The sequence below is a fragment of the Podarcis gaigeae genome, assembly GCF_964106915.1.
Source record: "Podarcis gaigeae genome assembly, chromosome: 5".
In the NCBI taxonomy this organism is placed as follows: Eukaryota; Metazoa; Chordata; class Lepidosauria; order Squamata; family Lacertidae; genus Podarcis; species Podarcis gaigeae.
This window is the reverse complement of record NC_139681.1, coordinates 7,875,995-7,891,710: the sequence shown is the minus strand read 5'-3', so window position 1 is coordinate 7,891,710 and position 15,716 is coordinate 7,875,995. Positions and strand designations below refer to the sequence as shown.

Genomic DNA, 15,716 nt, shown 5'->3' with positions numbered 1-15,716 from the left:
TATTACAGGCAAAATGAGAAATTAAAAAAAAAAACGTTCATTCTTTAACTCATTCTTGCTTTGTACATCCATTTGTGATTAAATTTGTCAAGACCTCCGATCTTCCTCTTGCGTTCCTTAAATACCCGCTTAAACTTTACTTTCTCCATATTATTTGACTTACTATAAATTTTATTTTATACAATTATCCTGTTTGCACACTGAAGCTCAGTCAAAACCTGCCAACGGATTGATTTCTTGACATTGTTCTTTTACATAGACTCTCTATATATCCCACTCTCTGAACATTTTTTCATCTGTAACGTCTCTTTAGCCTTGCTGATAATCTTGACAGTTTGGCGTACTCTTTTATTGATTTTGCCAGTCTGACTTAGATGGGATATCCTCTTCCTTCCAACCTTTTGCAGTTAGAATTCTGCTGTTGTTTGTTTGTTTGTGTACAATTTTTTATTAAATTATTAAATTTTCTGTTTTACAATTTTAAGTGCTCATTTCCCCATCCTTAAGATATCAGTGACTTCCCTTCTTCTCTTTCCATGGTTCATTTTACATATCACAAACCCCTGCATATTTTACAAAAACAATACCATTCAGCATTCCATTATTACATCCATCACAACTTACCGTATTTTTTGCTCTATAAGACTCACTTTTCCCCTCCTAAAAAGTAAGGGGAAATGTGTGTGCGTCTTATGGAGCAAATGCAGGCTGCGCAGCTATTCCAGAAGCCAGAACAGCAAGAGGGATTGCTGCTTTCACTGCACAGCGATCCCTCTTGCTGTTCTGGCTTCTGAGATTCGGAATATTTTTTTTCTTGTTTTCCTCCTCCAAAAACTAGGTGCGTCTTGTGGTCTGGTGCGTCTTATAGAGCAAAAAATACGGTATTTACACTGTTGAATTTATCTCAATGCTGCCAGTGTTTTCAGCTGTACACAGTTACTCCCCATATATTCAACAAACGTTTTCCAGTCTTCTCTAAATGTATCTTCTTCTTGTTCTCTTATTCTATATGTTAAGCCTGCAAACTGTGCGTATTCTGTCAACTTAAGTTGCCACTCTTCTTTGGTTGGGACCTCGCTCGTTTTCCATTTTTGGGATAATGGAACACACAGTAGTGGAATACATAAATAGTCTTTTTTGACACGTGGGAATGTTGTTTGTTCCTTGAATTTGTATACCACCCTTCCCCTGAAGATCACAAAAAAACCCAAGAGAGAACGCAAAATTCATTACAAAGAAACAAAAAGCCAATATCTTCCCTTCCACAGACACGCTTAAAATAAAGCTCTTAGTTGTTTTTTTACAGCCAGGCCATGGACTGATTGAATGCTTTTGCCTGGCGCCTGAAGATATGTAAAGGGAAACATGCATTTTTATCCATATTTTTCTTTTAGCGGTCTAGGATTCAGAGACAGAAACTACAGCAACGTAAATCTATTAACAGCAATCTAAAATGTATTAGTTTATTTTACATTTTTATTCATAGATTGCACTTTGTTGTATAGCTGGCTGCCCCTGAATTTATTTCAGTAAGACTAATTCTAATGCTCTTGTTGAAATAAATATTAGTGAGAAAAAAATCAGAGGCAGCCAGCTATACAGAAGCTACTACAGCAAAATAATTAGTAAAAAAATAAAGTGAATAATTGCTTCATATACGTATATATGTGTGTGTAATATATATATAATTGGGCATTGTGTGGCTGCTACAGTATCTTAAGAAGAGTCAAGTGTACGTTCCTAAATTAATTTTACTTTTACATGTTTCCCAGAATCATCATTGTATAAAGCAGTAGCAATTAAATATGAATATTTTGATTCAAATACAACAACTGCTTACATATGCATAATGGTTCCATGGGCAGACAAAAAATGACCCCTCTTATGCATCTGCATGTTTTATTCTTCTAGGAATAAGAAAGCAGTTGATTATTCTCAGTTTGGCAGTGTGGATGAAGATGATGATGGTAAGTCATTCGCGGTTCCTTCATGCCAAAAGGGGCAGATTCAGTGGGAAAGTAACATGGAAGCTTGCTGAAACTGTTTTATATGAGTGCAACTAGAAGAAAAATTCATTGTGTTTAAGCTTTGCTTGCACTGGTTCTACAAAGGTTTATAGCAGCTTTTCCCAAACCTGTTGTACATTTAAATATGAGCACATACTACAAGCCAGTGCTATTGTTTTAAGTCTGGCAAGGTACATTCTGTACATCTGCTCCCAATTAATATCACAGCTGCAGTATTTTGTACTTCTAAACAATCTTCTGAACGGTTTTCAAGGGGAGCCCATGTACACTGCCATACAATATTAAAATTTGGATGACCCACTCGCCAGCACTATTTGTCTTACTTGGATAGAGTTTCAGTTTATTAGCCTTCATCAAGTCCATTAATAATCTTGGACTTCTGTTTAGGACTTCTGACAGATGAACATGAATCCGATGAAAAGAGAAATAAGAGTTAAATATCATTGGTATATTGATGACATTGGACTTCAAATTCTGGGCGATACCTGGTTTTCAGCATCGTGATATATCACCAGCTAACCATCTCAATATAGTGATATATCACAATGACCGAAATAACATCTGAAAAAGCAGCTGGGCTGTGGAGGGAGGGAGGAATGACCAAGAGGAAGGGAAGAAGGCTATCATCTTTGCAATCAGGACTTCATACCTGTTTCTAGCAAAGTACAGTGGTACCTTGGGTTGAGAACTTAATTCGTTCTGGAGGTCTGTTCTTAACCTGAAACTGTTCTTAGCCTGAGGTACCACTTTAGCTAATGGGGCCTGCTGCTGCCGCACGATTTCTGTTCTCATCCTGAAGCAAAGTTCTTAACTCAAGGTAATATTTCTGGGTTAACGGAATCTGTAACCTGAAGCGTTTGTAACCCTAGGTACCACTGTATAAAAATATTGCCCAGCTCTACTGTCTGGATAAGGGATGTGGGTGGCGCTGTGGGTTAAACCACAGAGCCTAGGACTTGCTGATCAGAAGGTTGGCAGTTCAAATCCCCGCGATGGGGTGAGCTCCCATTGCTCGGTCCCAGCTCCTGCCAACCTAGCAGTTCAAAAGCACGTCAAAGTGCAAGTAGATAAATAGGTACCGCTCCGGTGGGAAGGTAAACGGCATTTCTGTGCGCTGCTTTGGTTCGCCAGAAGCGGCTTAGTCATGCTGGCCACATGACCCGGAAGCTGTACGCCAGCTCCCTCGGCCTTTAAAGCGAGATGAGCGCCACAACCCCAGAGTCGTCCACGACGGGACCTAATGGTCAGGGGTCCCTTTACCTTTTTACTGTCTGGATATCCTTACCCAGTGTCACATAGCAGTTAGATTGCATTTTAGTTTACAACATACTAGCTTTCAGTTTTTAGTTACAGAAGATACATACCGTGTCCTGGGTAATGAAAGCTGGACGGGCTTGAAAGACTGGCTGGGTACATTAGATAGATCACCAAAAATAAATAGAAAAAGGAGAAAGCTGGTCGATGTCTCCTTCTTCCCAGTAAATCTGATTTTAATACCCTCCAGCTTTAATTGAAGAATCCTTCCTAACAAAGTTCTGAACACACACAGCAAGACTTGTTGTTGTTGTTGTTGTTTAGTCGTTTAGTCGTGTCCGACTCTTCGTGACCCCATGGACCAGAGAACGCCAGGCACCTCTGTCCTCCACTGCCTCCCGCAGTTTGGGCAAACTCATGCTGGTAACCTCGAAAACACTATCCAACCATCTCGTCCTCTGCCGTCCCCTTCTCCTTGTGCCCTCCATCTTTCCCAACATCAGGGTCTTCTCCAGGGAGTCTTCTCTTCTCATGAGGTGGCCAAAGTACTGGAGCCTCAGCTTCACAATCTGTCCTTCCAGTGAGCACTCAGGGTTGATTTCCTTCAGTATGGAGAGGTTTGATCTTCTTGCAGTCCATGGGACTCTCAAGAGTCTCCTCCAGCACCATAATTCAAAACACAGCAAGACTGCTTCATATGAAATAAGCATAACCTATTGCCTGGCTTCCTGTCTTTGGGGTGTTGAAGAGATAGCATTCTTAACTCTGGATGCAGCAAACCTCCTCGTTCCCTCATCTCAGCTGACATGTTGCAAGGAGAAACGGGGACAGTGGCAAAGGAAGGAGGCAAACACACCCCATTTCAGCGTCCTTCACTCATACCTTGCAGTGGGTGCCACTCGGGACGGGGCAATGTTAAGCAGAGAGATGAAGTCCCCATTTCCTTTCCCTTGTACTGCTCTGCTATTACTGTGCCAATATCTCCCTGTACAGTGGTACCTTGGTTCTCAAACTTAATCCATTCCGGAAGTCTGTTCCAAAACCAAAGTGTTCCAAAACCAAGGCACGCTTTCCCATTGAAAGTAATGCAAAATGGATTAATCTGTTCCAGACTTTTAAAGCAACCCCTAAAACAGCAATTTAACATGAATTTTACTATCTAACGAGACCATTGATCCATAAAATGAAAGGAATAAACAATGTACTGCAGTCACACAATCAATCAGTAGCTGAACTGGGTTCCACACAGTCACAAAAACAAAACAAAAAAGTCACAAAAATGCAAAATAAATAGCAAAAACAGACAGACCTCAGTGTAACAGTCAAAACAGAAGTGTGGCATTCAAAACAGTATGTTCAGCTTCCGGAAAAAGTTCACAAAGCAGAACACTTCCGGGTTCGCAGTGTTTGGGTTCCGAGTTGTTTGAATACCAAGGCATTTGAGAACCAAGGTACCACTGTATTTTGTTTTAAATCATCCTGGATTACTGCAGAAGATCTAAAGCTCTAGAATATCTTACAATACATGCTTTGAACATTTTGTTAAAATGGGGAAATTTTAAACAACTGGAAGAACTTGCACTGTTACAGTGCGTCTAATGTGCTTCTGCTAAACAGATGAAGATTTTGCAAATATAATGGCACCTTCAAGCAAAAAATTAAAGAGGACATGCTCTGAGTTGACAAAGAAAAAGATTGAGCAAAAGCCCCGCAAACAGGAGATTCAGATCCAAAAGAGTTCACCAAACAAAAGGTAAGAGAAATCCATTCATTTTAAATTTGCTTACGTATTTGCGATACAACACTGGTTTTTTCCTTGCTGTGGTTAAGAAACAGGTAGCTGGCTTTGGGGATGTAAGTTCATTCCCTTGGAGTGGAGCGAATTCCCCTTGTCTACCTAAGATCAGTTTATTGGAACTGATCTTAACCATTATAAAATCTAAAACCAGGATTTAAAGTTGGTTTCAGAGCATGAAATAGTTTCTTTCTTCCTTTTTTAATTTGTGTTGGCACTGAGGTTAATAAACATATTGATAATGAGTTTTCCATAACTGTTTTTCAAATTGCTTCAGACTTCCCTTGGATCACAGACTTTACCAGAGAGATTTGGAAGTTGCCTTAGCGTTATCAATGGATGAACCACCTAGAAGGGACCATAAAGTACAAGATTCACAGAAACAAGGTGATTCTTGAAGACTCTCAATAGAAACATTTCTGTCTTGTGCTTTTTGCTGCTCTTAAAGTAGTGTTGACATTTTGGGCTGCAGTCCCACATGTATTTAGGACCGGAGATAAAAGACATTCATAATTCTCTTTTAACCAATAAGCTGTTTGAGAAATATTAATGTTGATGAAAATCACAAAATGTAAAAGTTCTGAAATTCAGCCACAAAAACTAGAGTGAAATACCTTCAAAGTTCAGTTAATTATTTTGATAACTTTAAAAAAGAGAGACTGTAGGGAATAAGGTGGGAAAAAAGAGGGAATAAGGTGAAAGTTCAAAACTGCTCATTTCTGATTGCACTGTACAGCCACAGTCTGCTAACTCAGGAGTAAAGTTCCCACAATGTGACTTCTTTTTTAATAATGTGGTAGAAAGATAGTTAATTTTCCTAGCCTATTACTACTAAACTTTATGCCATTACTTTGTACCTGACTGTTTCCCATTTCTGGTCTCAGCTGAAGAATCTGAGGGTGATTCCAGCTTTGGTGAAGATGATGATGTTGAATTCGTTGTGAAGAAGAAAGCTACAGGAAACAGAAAAGAAGGAAGGGAGCGAAATGCTGAAAGCAAAAAGAAAGAAAAGAAGAATTCCAAATCAGAGAGGGATTCGATAGGTAAGCACATTTGATTCTTTCCTGGGTGCCATTTTGGTGCCAGACTCTTTTGCATCTGATTTTCAGAGGTGTGTGTGGTATGCATAAAATAGCACTTATTTTAAAGCTAAGTGAAACTTGCGCTCCAGGCCTTTTCACAGGAGTGTTTTATGAAATCAACTTCCCAGGCCCATGTTTCCATACTGAAGTGCAATCCTGAGAAAGTTAGAGGTGTGCAAGTGCACAATTTAAACACCTTATTTTCAGTGTGCTCCCGTTGCTTGGTCCCTGCTCCTGCCCACCTAGCAGTTTCAAAGCATGCCAAAAAGTACAAGTAGATAAATAGGTACCACTCCAGCAGGAAGGTAAATGGCGTTTCTGTACGCAGCTCTGGTTTCGGTGTTCCGTTCCGCCAGAATCAGCTTAGTCATGCTGGCCACATGACCCGGAAAAACTGACTGTGGTCAAACGTCGGCTTCCATGGCCAGTAAAGCAAGATGAGCACCGCAACCCCAGAGTCGTTTGCGACTGGACTTAACTGTCAGCGGTCTTTTACCCTTTTTTTAGCAACTTATTAGGACAAACTTTTTGTTAACTGCTCCATTGAAGTATATGTCAAAGGAATGTGCTTGTTTTCCCCCAGTAGCTATCAAATTAATTTGCTATTTAGAGGTGACTTCCATATTTCTTAAATATAGCCTCTGTACTGTATCATCCATCCATTAAAAATGATTTCCCAGTTATTTTTTCTTATTTTTTAACCATGGGACTTTGTTGTCGTTTAGTCGTGTCTGACTCTTTGTAACTCCATGGACCAGAGCACGCCAGGCACTTCTGCTTCCCACTGCCTCCCGCAGTTTGGTCAAACTCATGCTGGTAGCTTCGAGAACACTATCCAACCATCTCGTCCTCTGTCATCCCCTTCTCCTTGTGCCCTCCATCTTTCCTCCATCAGGGTCTTTTCCAGGGAGTCTTCTCTTCTCATGAGGTGGCCAAAGTATTGGATCCTCAGCTTCAGGATCTATCCTTCCAGTGAGCACTCAGGGCTGATTTCCTTGAGAATGGATAGGTTTGATCTTCTTGCAGTCCATGGGACTCTCAAGAGTCTCCTCCAGCACCAGAATTCAAAAGCATCAATTCTCCGGCGATCAGCCTTCTTTATGGTCCAGCTCTCACTTCCATACATCACTACTGGGAAAACCATAGCTTTTACTATACGGACCTTTGTTGGCAAGGTGATGTCTCTGCTTTTTAAGATGCTGTCTAGGTTTGTCATTGCTTTTCTCCCAAGAAGCAGGCGTCTTTTAATTTCGTGGCTGCTGTCACCATCTGCAGTGATCATGGAGTCCAAGAAAGTAAAATCTCTCACTGCCTCCATTTCTTCCCCTTCTATTTGCCAGGAGGTGATGGGACCATGGGACTACTTCCAGCCAAATCTGAACCAGCTTTGCAGAATTTGTCAAGTTCTCTAGAACAGATTGGACAGCCTTTGACAGCATCTAGCCCTTCTTTGGCCAAGAAGCCTAACTGCACGTCACCAGGTATATTCAATGCTTGCACTGTTTATATGGTTGCTTAGGATACCTATATCTATGCAAAATCATTGTCTGAAAACCAGGATAAAAATATAATCATTAACTCCACCTATTTTCCATGTTCAGGTAAAGCCCCTTAGGAACCATGGATAATGAAAAATATATTAATCTGGTCTCTCAGGTTAACCTTTTTCCTCAGTAGCCTCTGGCTCTATTTTTGCCAGAAGACAGGCTGCTGGCCTAGGACAATTTGCTGCATTAAAAGGAGTGTGGTGTGAGTAACGCAACAACAGCAACAATTTATTATTTATACCTCACTCATTTGGCTGGATTTCCCCAGCCATTCTGGGAGGCTCCCAACAGAATATTAAAAACACAATAAAACATCAAACATTAAAAACTTCCCTAAACAAGGTTGCCTTCAGATGTCTTCTAAAAGTCAGATAGTTGCTTATTTCTTTGACCTCTGATGGGAGGGCATTCCACAGGGCGGGTGCCACTACAGAGAAGGCCCTCTGCCTGGTTCACTGTAACTTGGCTTCTCACAGCGAGGGAACCACCAGAAGACCCTCGGAGCTGGACCTCAGTGCCCAGGCAGAACGATGGAGGTGGAGACACTCCTTTTGGTATACTGGACCGAGGCCATTTAGGGCTTTAAAGGTCAGCACCAACACTTTGAATTGTGCTCTGAAATGTACTGGGAGCCAATGTAAGTCTTTCAGGACTGGTGTTATATGGCCGCTCCCAGTCACCAGTCTAGCTGCCGCATTCTGGATGAATTGTAGTTTCCGGGTCACCTTCAAAGGTAGCCCCACGTAGAGCGCATTGCAGTAGTCCAAGCAGGAAATAACCAGAGCATGCACCACTCTGGTGAGACGGTCTGCAGACAGATAGGGTCTTAGCCTGCGTACCAGATGGAGCTGGTAAACAGCTGCCCTGGACACAGAATTGACCTGCACCTCCATGGACAGCTGTGAGTCCAAAATGACCCCAAGGCTGCGCACCTGGTCCTTCAGGGGCACAGTTACCCCTTTCAAGACCCGGGAGTCCTCCACACCTGCCCGCCCCTGTCCCTGTGCTTTGAATTGTCATCCTTAAGTTTCTTGGAAGGAAAATGGAACTGAGACTTTGGGTCATTGACCCAGAAGAGCGGGTTTATTAAAAGGCATTCAGAGACACAAAGAGCATAGTCAGGTTACCCACAAGGGCAGAGAAAAAGAGCAGTCGTGAGCTGAAGCTGCACAGCTGCATTGTGGCACATGCCCTCTCCTAAGCAAGGAAGAGAAGAATGGAAGAAAGTGACCTTCAAGATCAGGCAGGAGGCACAAGCCAAAACAAGAGTTTACTTGCTCTAGAGCAGGCATGTCCAACAGGTAGATTGTGATCTACCAGTAGATCACTGGAAGTCTGTGGTAGATCACTGGCTCCCCCCAAAGAAGCTCAACAAGTTTGGCTCCCCTAAAAAAAGCTCTATTTTTGCCCTGCACCCCAAACAGGCCTTCCTCAACAACTTTGACCTGAACCCCCCAAAAGGGGGTAGATCACTTTACTCTGTGAGTAGATTGCAGTCTCTTGGGAGTTGGCCACCCCTGCTCTAGACTTTGCTGAGACACATGTAGGAAGGAAGGGGAAGATAGATTCTTGTGGCTGGGCAGTAGGTGCCAATGGCAGGGAGAATTTGCCTTCCCATGCCATGCTAGAGCTTTCATTTGGCAGACTGATGGGATGCAGCGGTGCAAGAATGGGCACCAGGCTGGGGCTTCTGCTGGACTGCTTTTGGAAAACGTGCACACACAAAACCCCCCAGAAAAAATATCAAGCCTTTCCAGATATTAGTACAGTGGTGCCCCGCAAGACGGAACGCCTCGCAAGACGGAAAACCCGCTAGACGAAAGGGTTTTCCGTTTTGGAGGCGCTTCGCAAAACGAATTTCCCTATGGGCTTACTTCGCAAGACGAAAGCCCATAGGGAAATCTCCAGGACAGCGGGGAAGCGCAGCGCGTCTTCCCCACTGTCCTCGGACCTCCTCCGAAGGCTGGCGGTGGGGCGGAGAGACCTCCTCCCGCCGCCAGCCTTCGGAAGGCTGCTCCGAAGGCTGGTGGTGGGGTGGAGAGACCTTCTCCCCGCGCCAGCCTTCGGATGGCTGTCCTGAAGACTTGCGGTGGGAGGAGGGTTTTCCTTCCCTCCGCCAACATTCAGAATGCTGTTCTGAATGTTGTCGTGGGGAGGAAAAACCCTCCTCCCACCGCAAGCCCCGGGAACAGGAGAAGCGCTGCGCGCCTTCCCCTCTGTTCCCGTACCTGTCCTGAAGGCTTGCGGTGGGGAGAAAAGCCCTTCTCCGCACCGCCAGCCTGGCAAGCGGTCTCCATAGGAACGCATTAATTGATTTTCAATGCATTCCTATGGGAAACCGTGCTTCGCAAGACGAAAAACTCGCAAGAAGAAAAAACTTGCGGAACGAATTAATTTCGTCTTGCGAGGCACCACTGTAGAAGTTTCACTGAGCAGAACTGCAGGGGTTGAGGTTCAGCATGAACATTCTACTGGAAGCTTCAAGAGAGAACAATATGGGTTCCAGGATGACCATTCTCCAAAAAAGCACACTTAAGTCAAGGATGAAATATAGTATTAGAAGACAAAAGCCAGGGTGTCTGCTGAAAAAGGTTTTCTGTGGAAATGAAAAGGGAGATGCCAAGGCTATTTTTCAAAAAGAGGCACGATAGATGCCGGATGGATGTATTTAGTGCTAAGTGGGAGGTTGTAAAAGGACACAGGACTCATTCCAGTGGTACCTCTACTTACGTTCACCTCCGGTTACATATCCTTCGGGATACGTACACGGCAAACCCAGAAGTATTTTTCCGGGTTTCGCCACTCACGCATGCGCAGAAGCAGTCCCTCCCGTTGTGGAAACCTCGGGATCCGACCGGAGCTCCAGAACGGATCCCTTCCAAAACCAGAGGTACCACTGTATTGCCAAGGACTTGTCTTGGGGTGGAGAGGAAGTTGGCTTTAGGATGCTGAAGAGTTCCATATCCCAGAATAAATGAGGTCCCCATTTCACCTTGACAGCTACTAATAGACAAGGTGGAATCTCAGAGACAAAATGGAAACATTGGCACAAACTGGAGATGATCTGACAACAACAGGAATACCCCTCTGTGGACCAGAAAGTGTGCATTATGTAGTGTATAATGCTACTTGGTTCAGTTTGTCCACTATTTCTTTCACTGGGGTTTCTTGCATCTTGTAGATTACTTGAACCATGGGTTACCCCACATACTTCCCCCGTCTCCCACCGTTTTTAGACTCAGACTTTTTAAGTGAGGTTGCCACTTAATAGGAGACTGGATATATTTGAGGAGGACTCGTTGTCATGCAAAGAGTCCTTTAAAGTTTACCGCCCTCTTGCATTTGTATAGTTAAGGGCTGGATTTAATTAAGAAGATGCACTAGTGGGAGCTTGCTCAACAATTCCTCCATCTCTTCCTTCACACCCAAAATTGGCTCTGATGAGGTCTGGAGAACACCCCAAACAGTGCTCAGGTACGAAAGGGGAAATGGTTCTGTTGTGCAAGCTGAAAAGCTTGGAATGACGGAACAGTTTGCAAAACGTGCTGTTGAATTCCTCTCTAAATATTTCTTCTGAAGCCTCTAAAGAGATAAAATGAGCTTGAGGAAGAGTATGTGCCAGAAATGAGCTTGTGTCTTGCACAAAATTGCATGTGCAACACTAAGAGTTCACTGTTATGCAGGCAGTGAAGCAGGAATACAATATTCTAGTCTACTTATTTTTCTTAATGTACCTCTCCAACAATCTTTTCAGCTACATCTGGAAGCAGTGCCACACAGCTGGGAAGAACCCATGGGAAATCTCCCACGCAAGGTCTCAGGCTTGGCCTCTCTAGGTTGGCAAGAGTGAAATCACTGCACCCGAGTTTTGCCAGTACCTGAGTACCTGTGATGTCTTCAGAGGGTCGCAAAGTGAAATTAAATCCTTTGGGTGTGCTGTAGAATTTTTTTAAATTGCAGATTTTGTTTCAGGTAATATATATTTATCATTCTGAATGAGATAAAGTTGATGCATTTTAAAAAAGATTTCATTCTCAAAAAGTGTAAAGTGTGAGGTATTGACAACACTTAAACTCCAGTGTTGTTGTAACACACCCACCCGCACACTGAAATGTTCAGATCATTGGCTGGCTTAATACTTCATAGAAGTCAATTGTGATCCAGGCTAGTTTCCAGTTTTTAGATGCTGCATTTTGAATCATCATGAAGACCAGTTCACTTGTAACTTGGATATTTTGCTAAAAGCAATATTGAAGTTTCTATCATCCTTTTGATAGAAAACATATTTTCAGAAATTTATGCTGTTATTTTCTGATGTTTGATGTGTGGATTTTATTGGTAAATTTATATTATGTATCTCTGTCCCTTTTAAGTGAAATAAAATATCTGTATAAAGAGCAAAGAGCTGTTTGTGTTAGCCATTTTAAGTCTTCCTTGTGGACACCTTGAGCAAAATACATGAAACAAAATGCACAAAACAACTGGTTCTGGTTCAGTTTGAGCTGGAGAAAAGTCCTAATGGCCAAGGATCACAACATCAAGCACTTAACAGAAGCCAGTTCCCCCAGCTCCTTCCAGCTGATCTTTGATCACAGTTGCCATGTGTGCTGGATCACCGCAATTGTTCATTCCCACATTGTATGCTGTCAGGGAACTGACATCAGAGCGAGAGGCGGAGGCAGGGCTCCAGAGTGATGCCGGAGAGGGGACCAGCAGGGGGGAAGGAATTCAGCACAACACCAGTAGAGAAGGGAGGGAGATGGAGGAATTGGAGACTGGTCTCCAAGACCCTGCATCAGAGACTAGTGGAGAGAGCGCTGGCACACCCCTGCCTTCCCCTTACTTGCGCAGACGAGTTCCGCGCAGGGAAAATAGGAGGAGACTTGGCGTCAAACAGCTCTTATTCTGGAAAAGGTTCAAGAAACGCCCACTGACAAATTCTGCAAGCGACTGACCGGCCACGGAGTGTGGGCTGTCAGCCAAGGCATGGTGAACCAGGCAATCGGACACAACTAGCAGGCAACTTATGCACAAGTAACCCCTTACAACCATTACATATGCTATTTGTTGTCAAGCCCTGCCTTGGCCTGTGAAGGAAGAGTGAGTGCAGCTTGGCTGAAACAGCCTCACCTCTGTCGTAACATAAAGTTCTCTGTGTGGCATGCAATCAAAAAAGTAAAAACAAACAATTGAAACACAGGGTAAAACACACAGCCATTAAGGAGCCTGGGAGCCATATAAAATTTGAAATGGAACATTAGGTGACCTAAATTATTTAAAGGTCTAGGTGAACTCCCTGGTCCTGAACGGGGTAACTGTGCCCCTGAAGGACCAGGTGAGCAGCCTGGGAGTCATTTTGGGCTCACAGCTGTCCATGGAGGCGCAGGTTAATTCTGTGTCCAGGGCAGCTTTCTACCAGCTCCACCTGGTACGCAGGATGAGACTACCTGCCTGCGGACTGTCTTGCCAGAGTGGGGCATGCTCTAGTTATCTCCCGCTTGGACTACTGCAATGTGCTCTACGTGGGGCTACCTTTGAAGGTGACCCGGAAACTGCAATTAATCCAGAATGTGGCAGCCAGACTGGTGACTGGGAGTGGCCACCGGGACCACATAACACCGGTCCTGAGAGAACTGCATTGACTCCCAGTATCTCGGCCTCGGTCCTGTATACCTGAAGGAGCTTCTCCACCCCCATCGTTCAGCCCGGACATTGAGATCCAGTGCCAAGGGCCTTCTGGCGGTTCCCTCACTGTGAGAAGTGAAGTTACAGGGAACCAGACAGAGGGCTTTCTCGGTAGTGGCGCCTGCCCTGTGGAATGCACTCCCTTCAGATGTGAAGGAAATAAGCAGCTAGCTTCTCTTTAAAAGACATCTGAAGGCAGTCCTGTTTAGGGAAGTTTTTAATATTTGATGCTGTATTGTTTTTAACACTTGATTGGAAGCCGCCCAGAGTGGCTGGGGAGACTCAGCCAGATGGGCCGGGTATAAATAATAAATTATTATTATTAATAATGAACAAAAAGATCTTCACTTGGCACCCAGAGACACCAAGATGATGCCAGGCAAGCAGCCCCAGGAAGGCTGCTCAGGTGTGCTACTACTGAAAAGAAGAGTTTGGATTTGATATCCTGCTTTATCACTACCCTAAGGAGTCTCAAGCCTGCCAACGTAGCAGTTCGAAAGCACCTCCGGGTGCAAGTAGATAAATAGGGACCGCTTACCAGCGGGAAGGTAAACGGCGTTTCCGTGTGCGGCTCTGGCTCGCCAGAGCAGCAATGTCACGCTGGCCACGTGACCCGGAAGTGTCTCCGGACAGCGCTGGCCCCTGGCCTCTTAAGTGAGATGGGCGCACAACCCCAGAGTCTGTCAAGACTGGCCCGTACGGGCAGGGGTACCTTTACCTTTACCTTTAAGGAGTCTCAAAGTGGCTAACATTCTCCTTTCCCTTCCTCCCCCACAACAAGCACTCTGTGAGGTGAGAGGGGCTGAGAGACTTCAAAGAAGTGTGACTGGCCCAAGGTCACCCAGCAGCTGCATGTGGAGGAGCTGGGAATCGAACCCGGTTCACCAGATTACAAATCCACCGCTCTTAACCACTATACCACACTGGCTTTCTTCCTGCCCACACCCTGCCGTATGTCTAATGTTGATAACACCTGGGCAGTTTCGTGAAGCTCGATCACCGTATCTTCAGGAATTCCAACCTTACATGCGTGACACTGTTACATCACAGACACTGTAAAATTCTACTGGTCTGTCATGTACCCTCTATATCCCACTGTTCTCTCTGGAAGCTATAAATACTGGGGGGGTGGGGGGAAAGAAAAATTGGCAAAACCGAAAGGTTACATTAGGATGCCGCTACTTTGATTTGTGTATGTGCCGAATTCACTTGGTAGCTGGCATTCTGGTGCCTCGTTGACGTTTGCCATTCTTGGGATGAGCTCTTGAGCGTAGTGGGAATGCCACAGAAAAAGAAGCTATCACTCATTGAGCAAAACAAGCAAAGAGTTGCTGAGTACAAGTTGGAGACAGGCGACTCTCAAGACAGAACTAGCGCCCCGAAAACTGTTGCTTGCCCTACTCCATGCAACTTGAGTCTCTCTGGGGCTCCCAGTGTGGAAACTGGTGATTCGTTGGAAATCTCATGGAAGACTTTTCTCTCTGTGTTAAGGTCAATGGAGGAATGTTCGGAAAACAAGATGAATGCCTTAGTTCCTCAGCTCATAACATCTCAGCCAGTTCTGTCGAGGTAGGAAAATTCATTCATTGCTTCTAGGTTACTGGCTGGGGCAGGGAAACGATGGCATACTTTCTCCTGCACCATCCATTTTGTGCGGCTTTCACAAACTTTCATTCCAGAACAGGAATTTAAAAATGGGCCAAACTCTATAGATTCATTCATTAACGTCCTATTATAAGCAATGGTAACACAGACACAGTAATAGACTCACCCCAACGTGTTAGTAGAACTGAGGATATTTCAAACTGGCCAGGGTAAGGCAAAGGCATGCAAAATCGCTTCAGGAGGGCTTCCCAGATTGGTACGGCTGAGACCAGAAGTCCTTCACATTCACAGTCGTCTTTTCCCTGCTAAGTTACCTTTCATCAGCAGGTTAACTCATTCCTCCCATGTGATTCTTGTGACAATTGGCGCCAGGCTTAAGAGCAGCATGGGTGGCAATTCCCATAAGGCTTATGAGAGGGGAGCTTTCCGCTCCCTGTGATGTCCCTTGTGCTGCTCAGCTGACTGGGGAACAGCTGAAAGTGCTGAAAAGGAAACTGGACTTCAAGGGGGGGGGCAGAATGAATCCTTTTCCTTGGACCCCACTCCCTCTTTCTGATCTTTTGTGCCATATAAGATTAGGCAGTGGGCCAGAAGCAACCCAGGTGTTGCAGATTGCACCCTTCTGAAGTAGAGATAGAGGAGGCGGAATCACATTATTTCTTGGAGAACGTACAAAATGCAGCTATGTCCATTCTCCAAGGCCTATATTGGCTGAGGATGT

At 44.3% G+C, this 15,716-nt stretch overlaps 2 protein-coding genes and 1 long non-coding RNA gene across 6 annotated transcripts in view; 2 read left to right on the top strand and 1 right to left on the bottom strand.

The window, feature by feature from the left end:
- Window positions 1–12,107, top strand: part of RAD51AP1 (RAD51 associated protein 1) — a 12,984-nt gene extending 877 nt beyond the window's left edge. The window contains exons 2-7 of one of the 2 annotated variants that reach the window (XM_083738933.1): window positions 1,912–1,967; window positions 4,899–5,034; window positions 5,354–5,463; window positions 5,961–6,119; window positions 7,529–7,639; window positions 11,460–12,107. In XM_083738933.1, the coding sequence (XP_083595059.1) occupies window positions 1,912–1,967; window positions 4,899–5,034; window positions 5,354–5,463; window positions 5,961–6,119; window positions 7,529–7,639; window positions 11,460–11,587 (700 nt within the window). In that variant the 3' untranslated portion in view covers window positions 11,588–12,107. Of the gene's footprint in view, window positions 1–1,911; window positions 1,968–4,898; window positions 5,035–5,353; window positions 5,464–5,960; window positions 6,120–7,498; window positions 7,640–11,459 lie in introns of both variants that reach the window. The other variant, XM_083738932.1, reaches the window with a different exon arrangement.
- Window positions 1–15,716, bottom strand: part of LOC310844675 — a 106,999-nt gene that overhangs the window by 26,190 nt on the left and 65,093 nt on the right. The gene's annotated exons all lie outside the window — the stretch shown is intronic.
- DYRK4 (dual specificity tyrosine phosphorylation regulated kinase 4) overlaps window positions 14,443–15,716 on the top strand; it is a 47,096-nt gene continuing 45,822 nt past the window's right edge. For 2 of the 3 annotated variants that reach the window (XM_083738733.1, XM_083738732.1), the window contains exon 1: window positions 14,462–14,959. In XM_083738733.1, the coding sequence (XP_083594859.1) occupies window positions 14,670–14,959 (290 nt within the window). In that variant the 5' untranslated portion in view covers window positions 14,462–14,669. Of the gene's footprint in view, window positions 14,960–15,716 lie in introns of all 3 variants that reach the window. The other variant, XM_083738734.1, reaches the window with a different exon arrangement.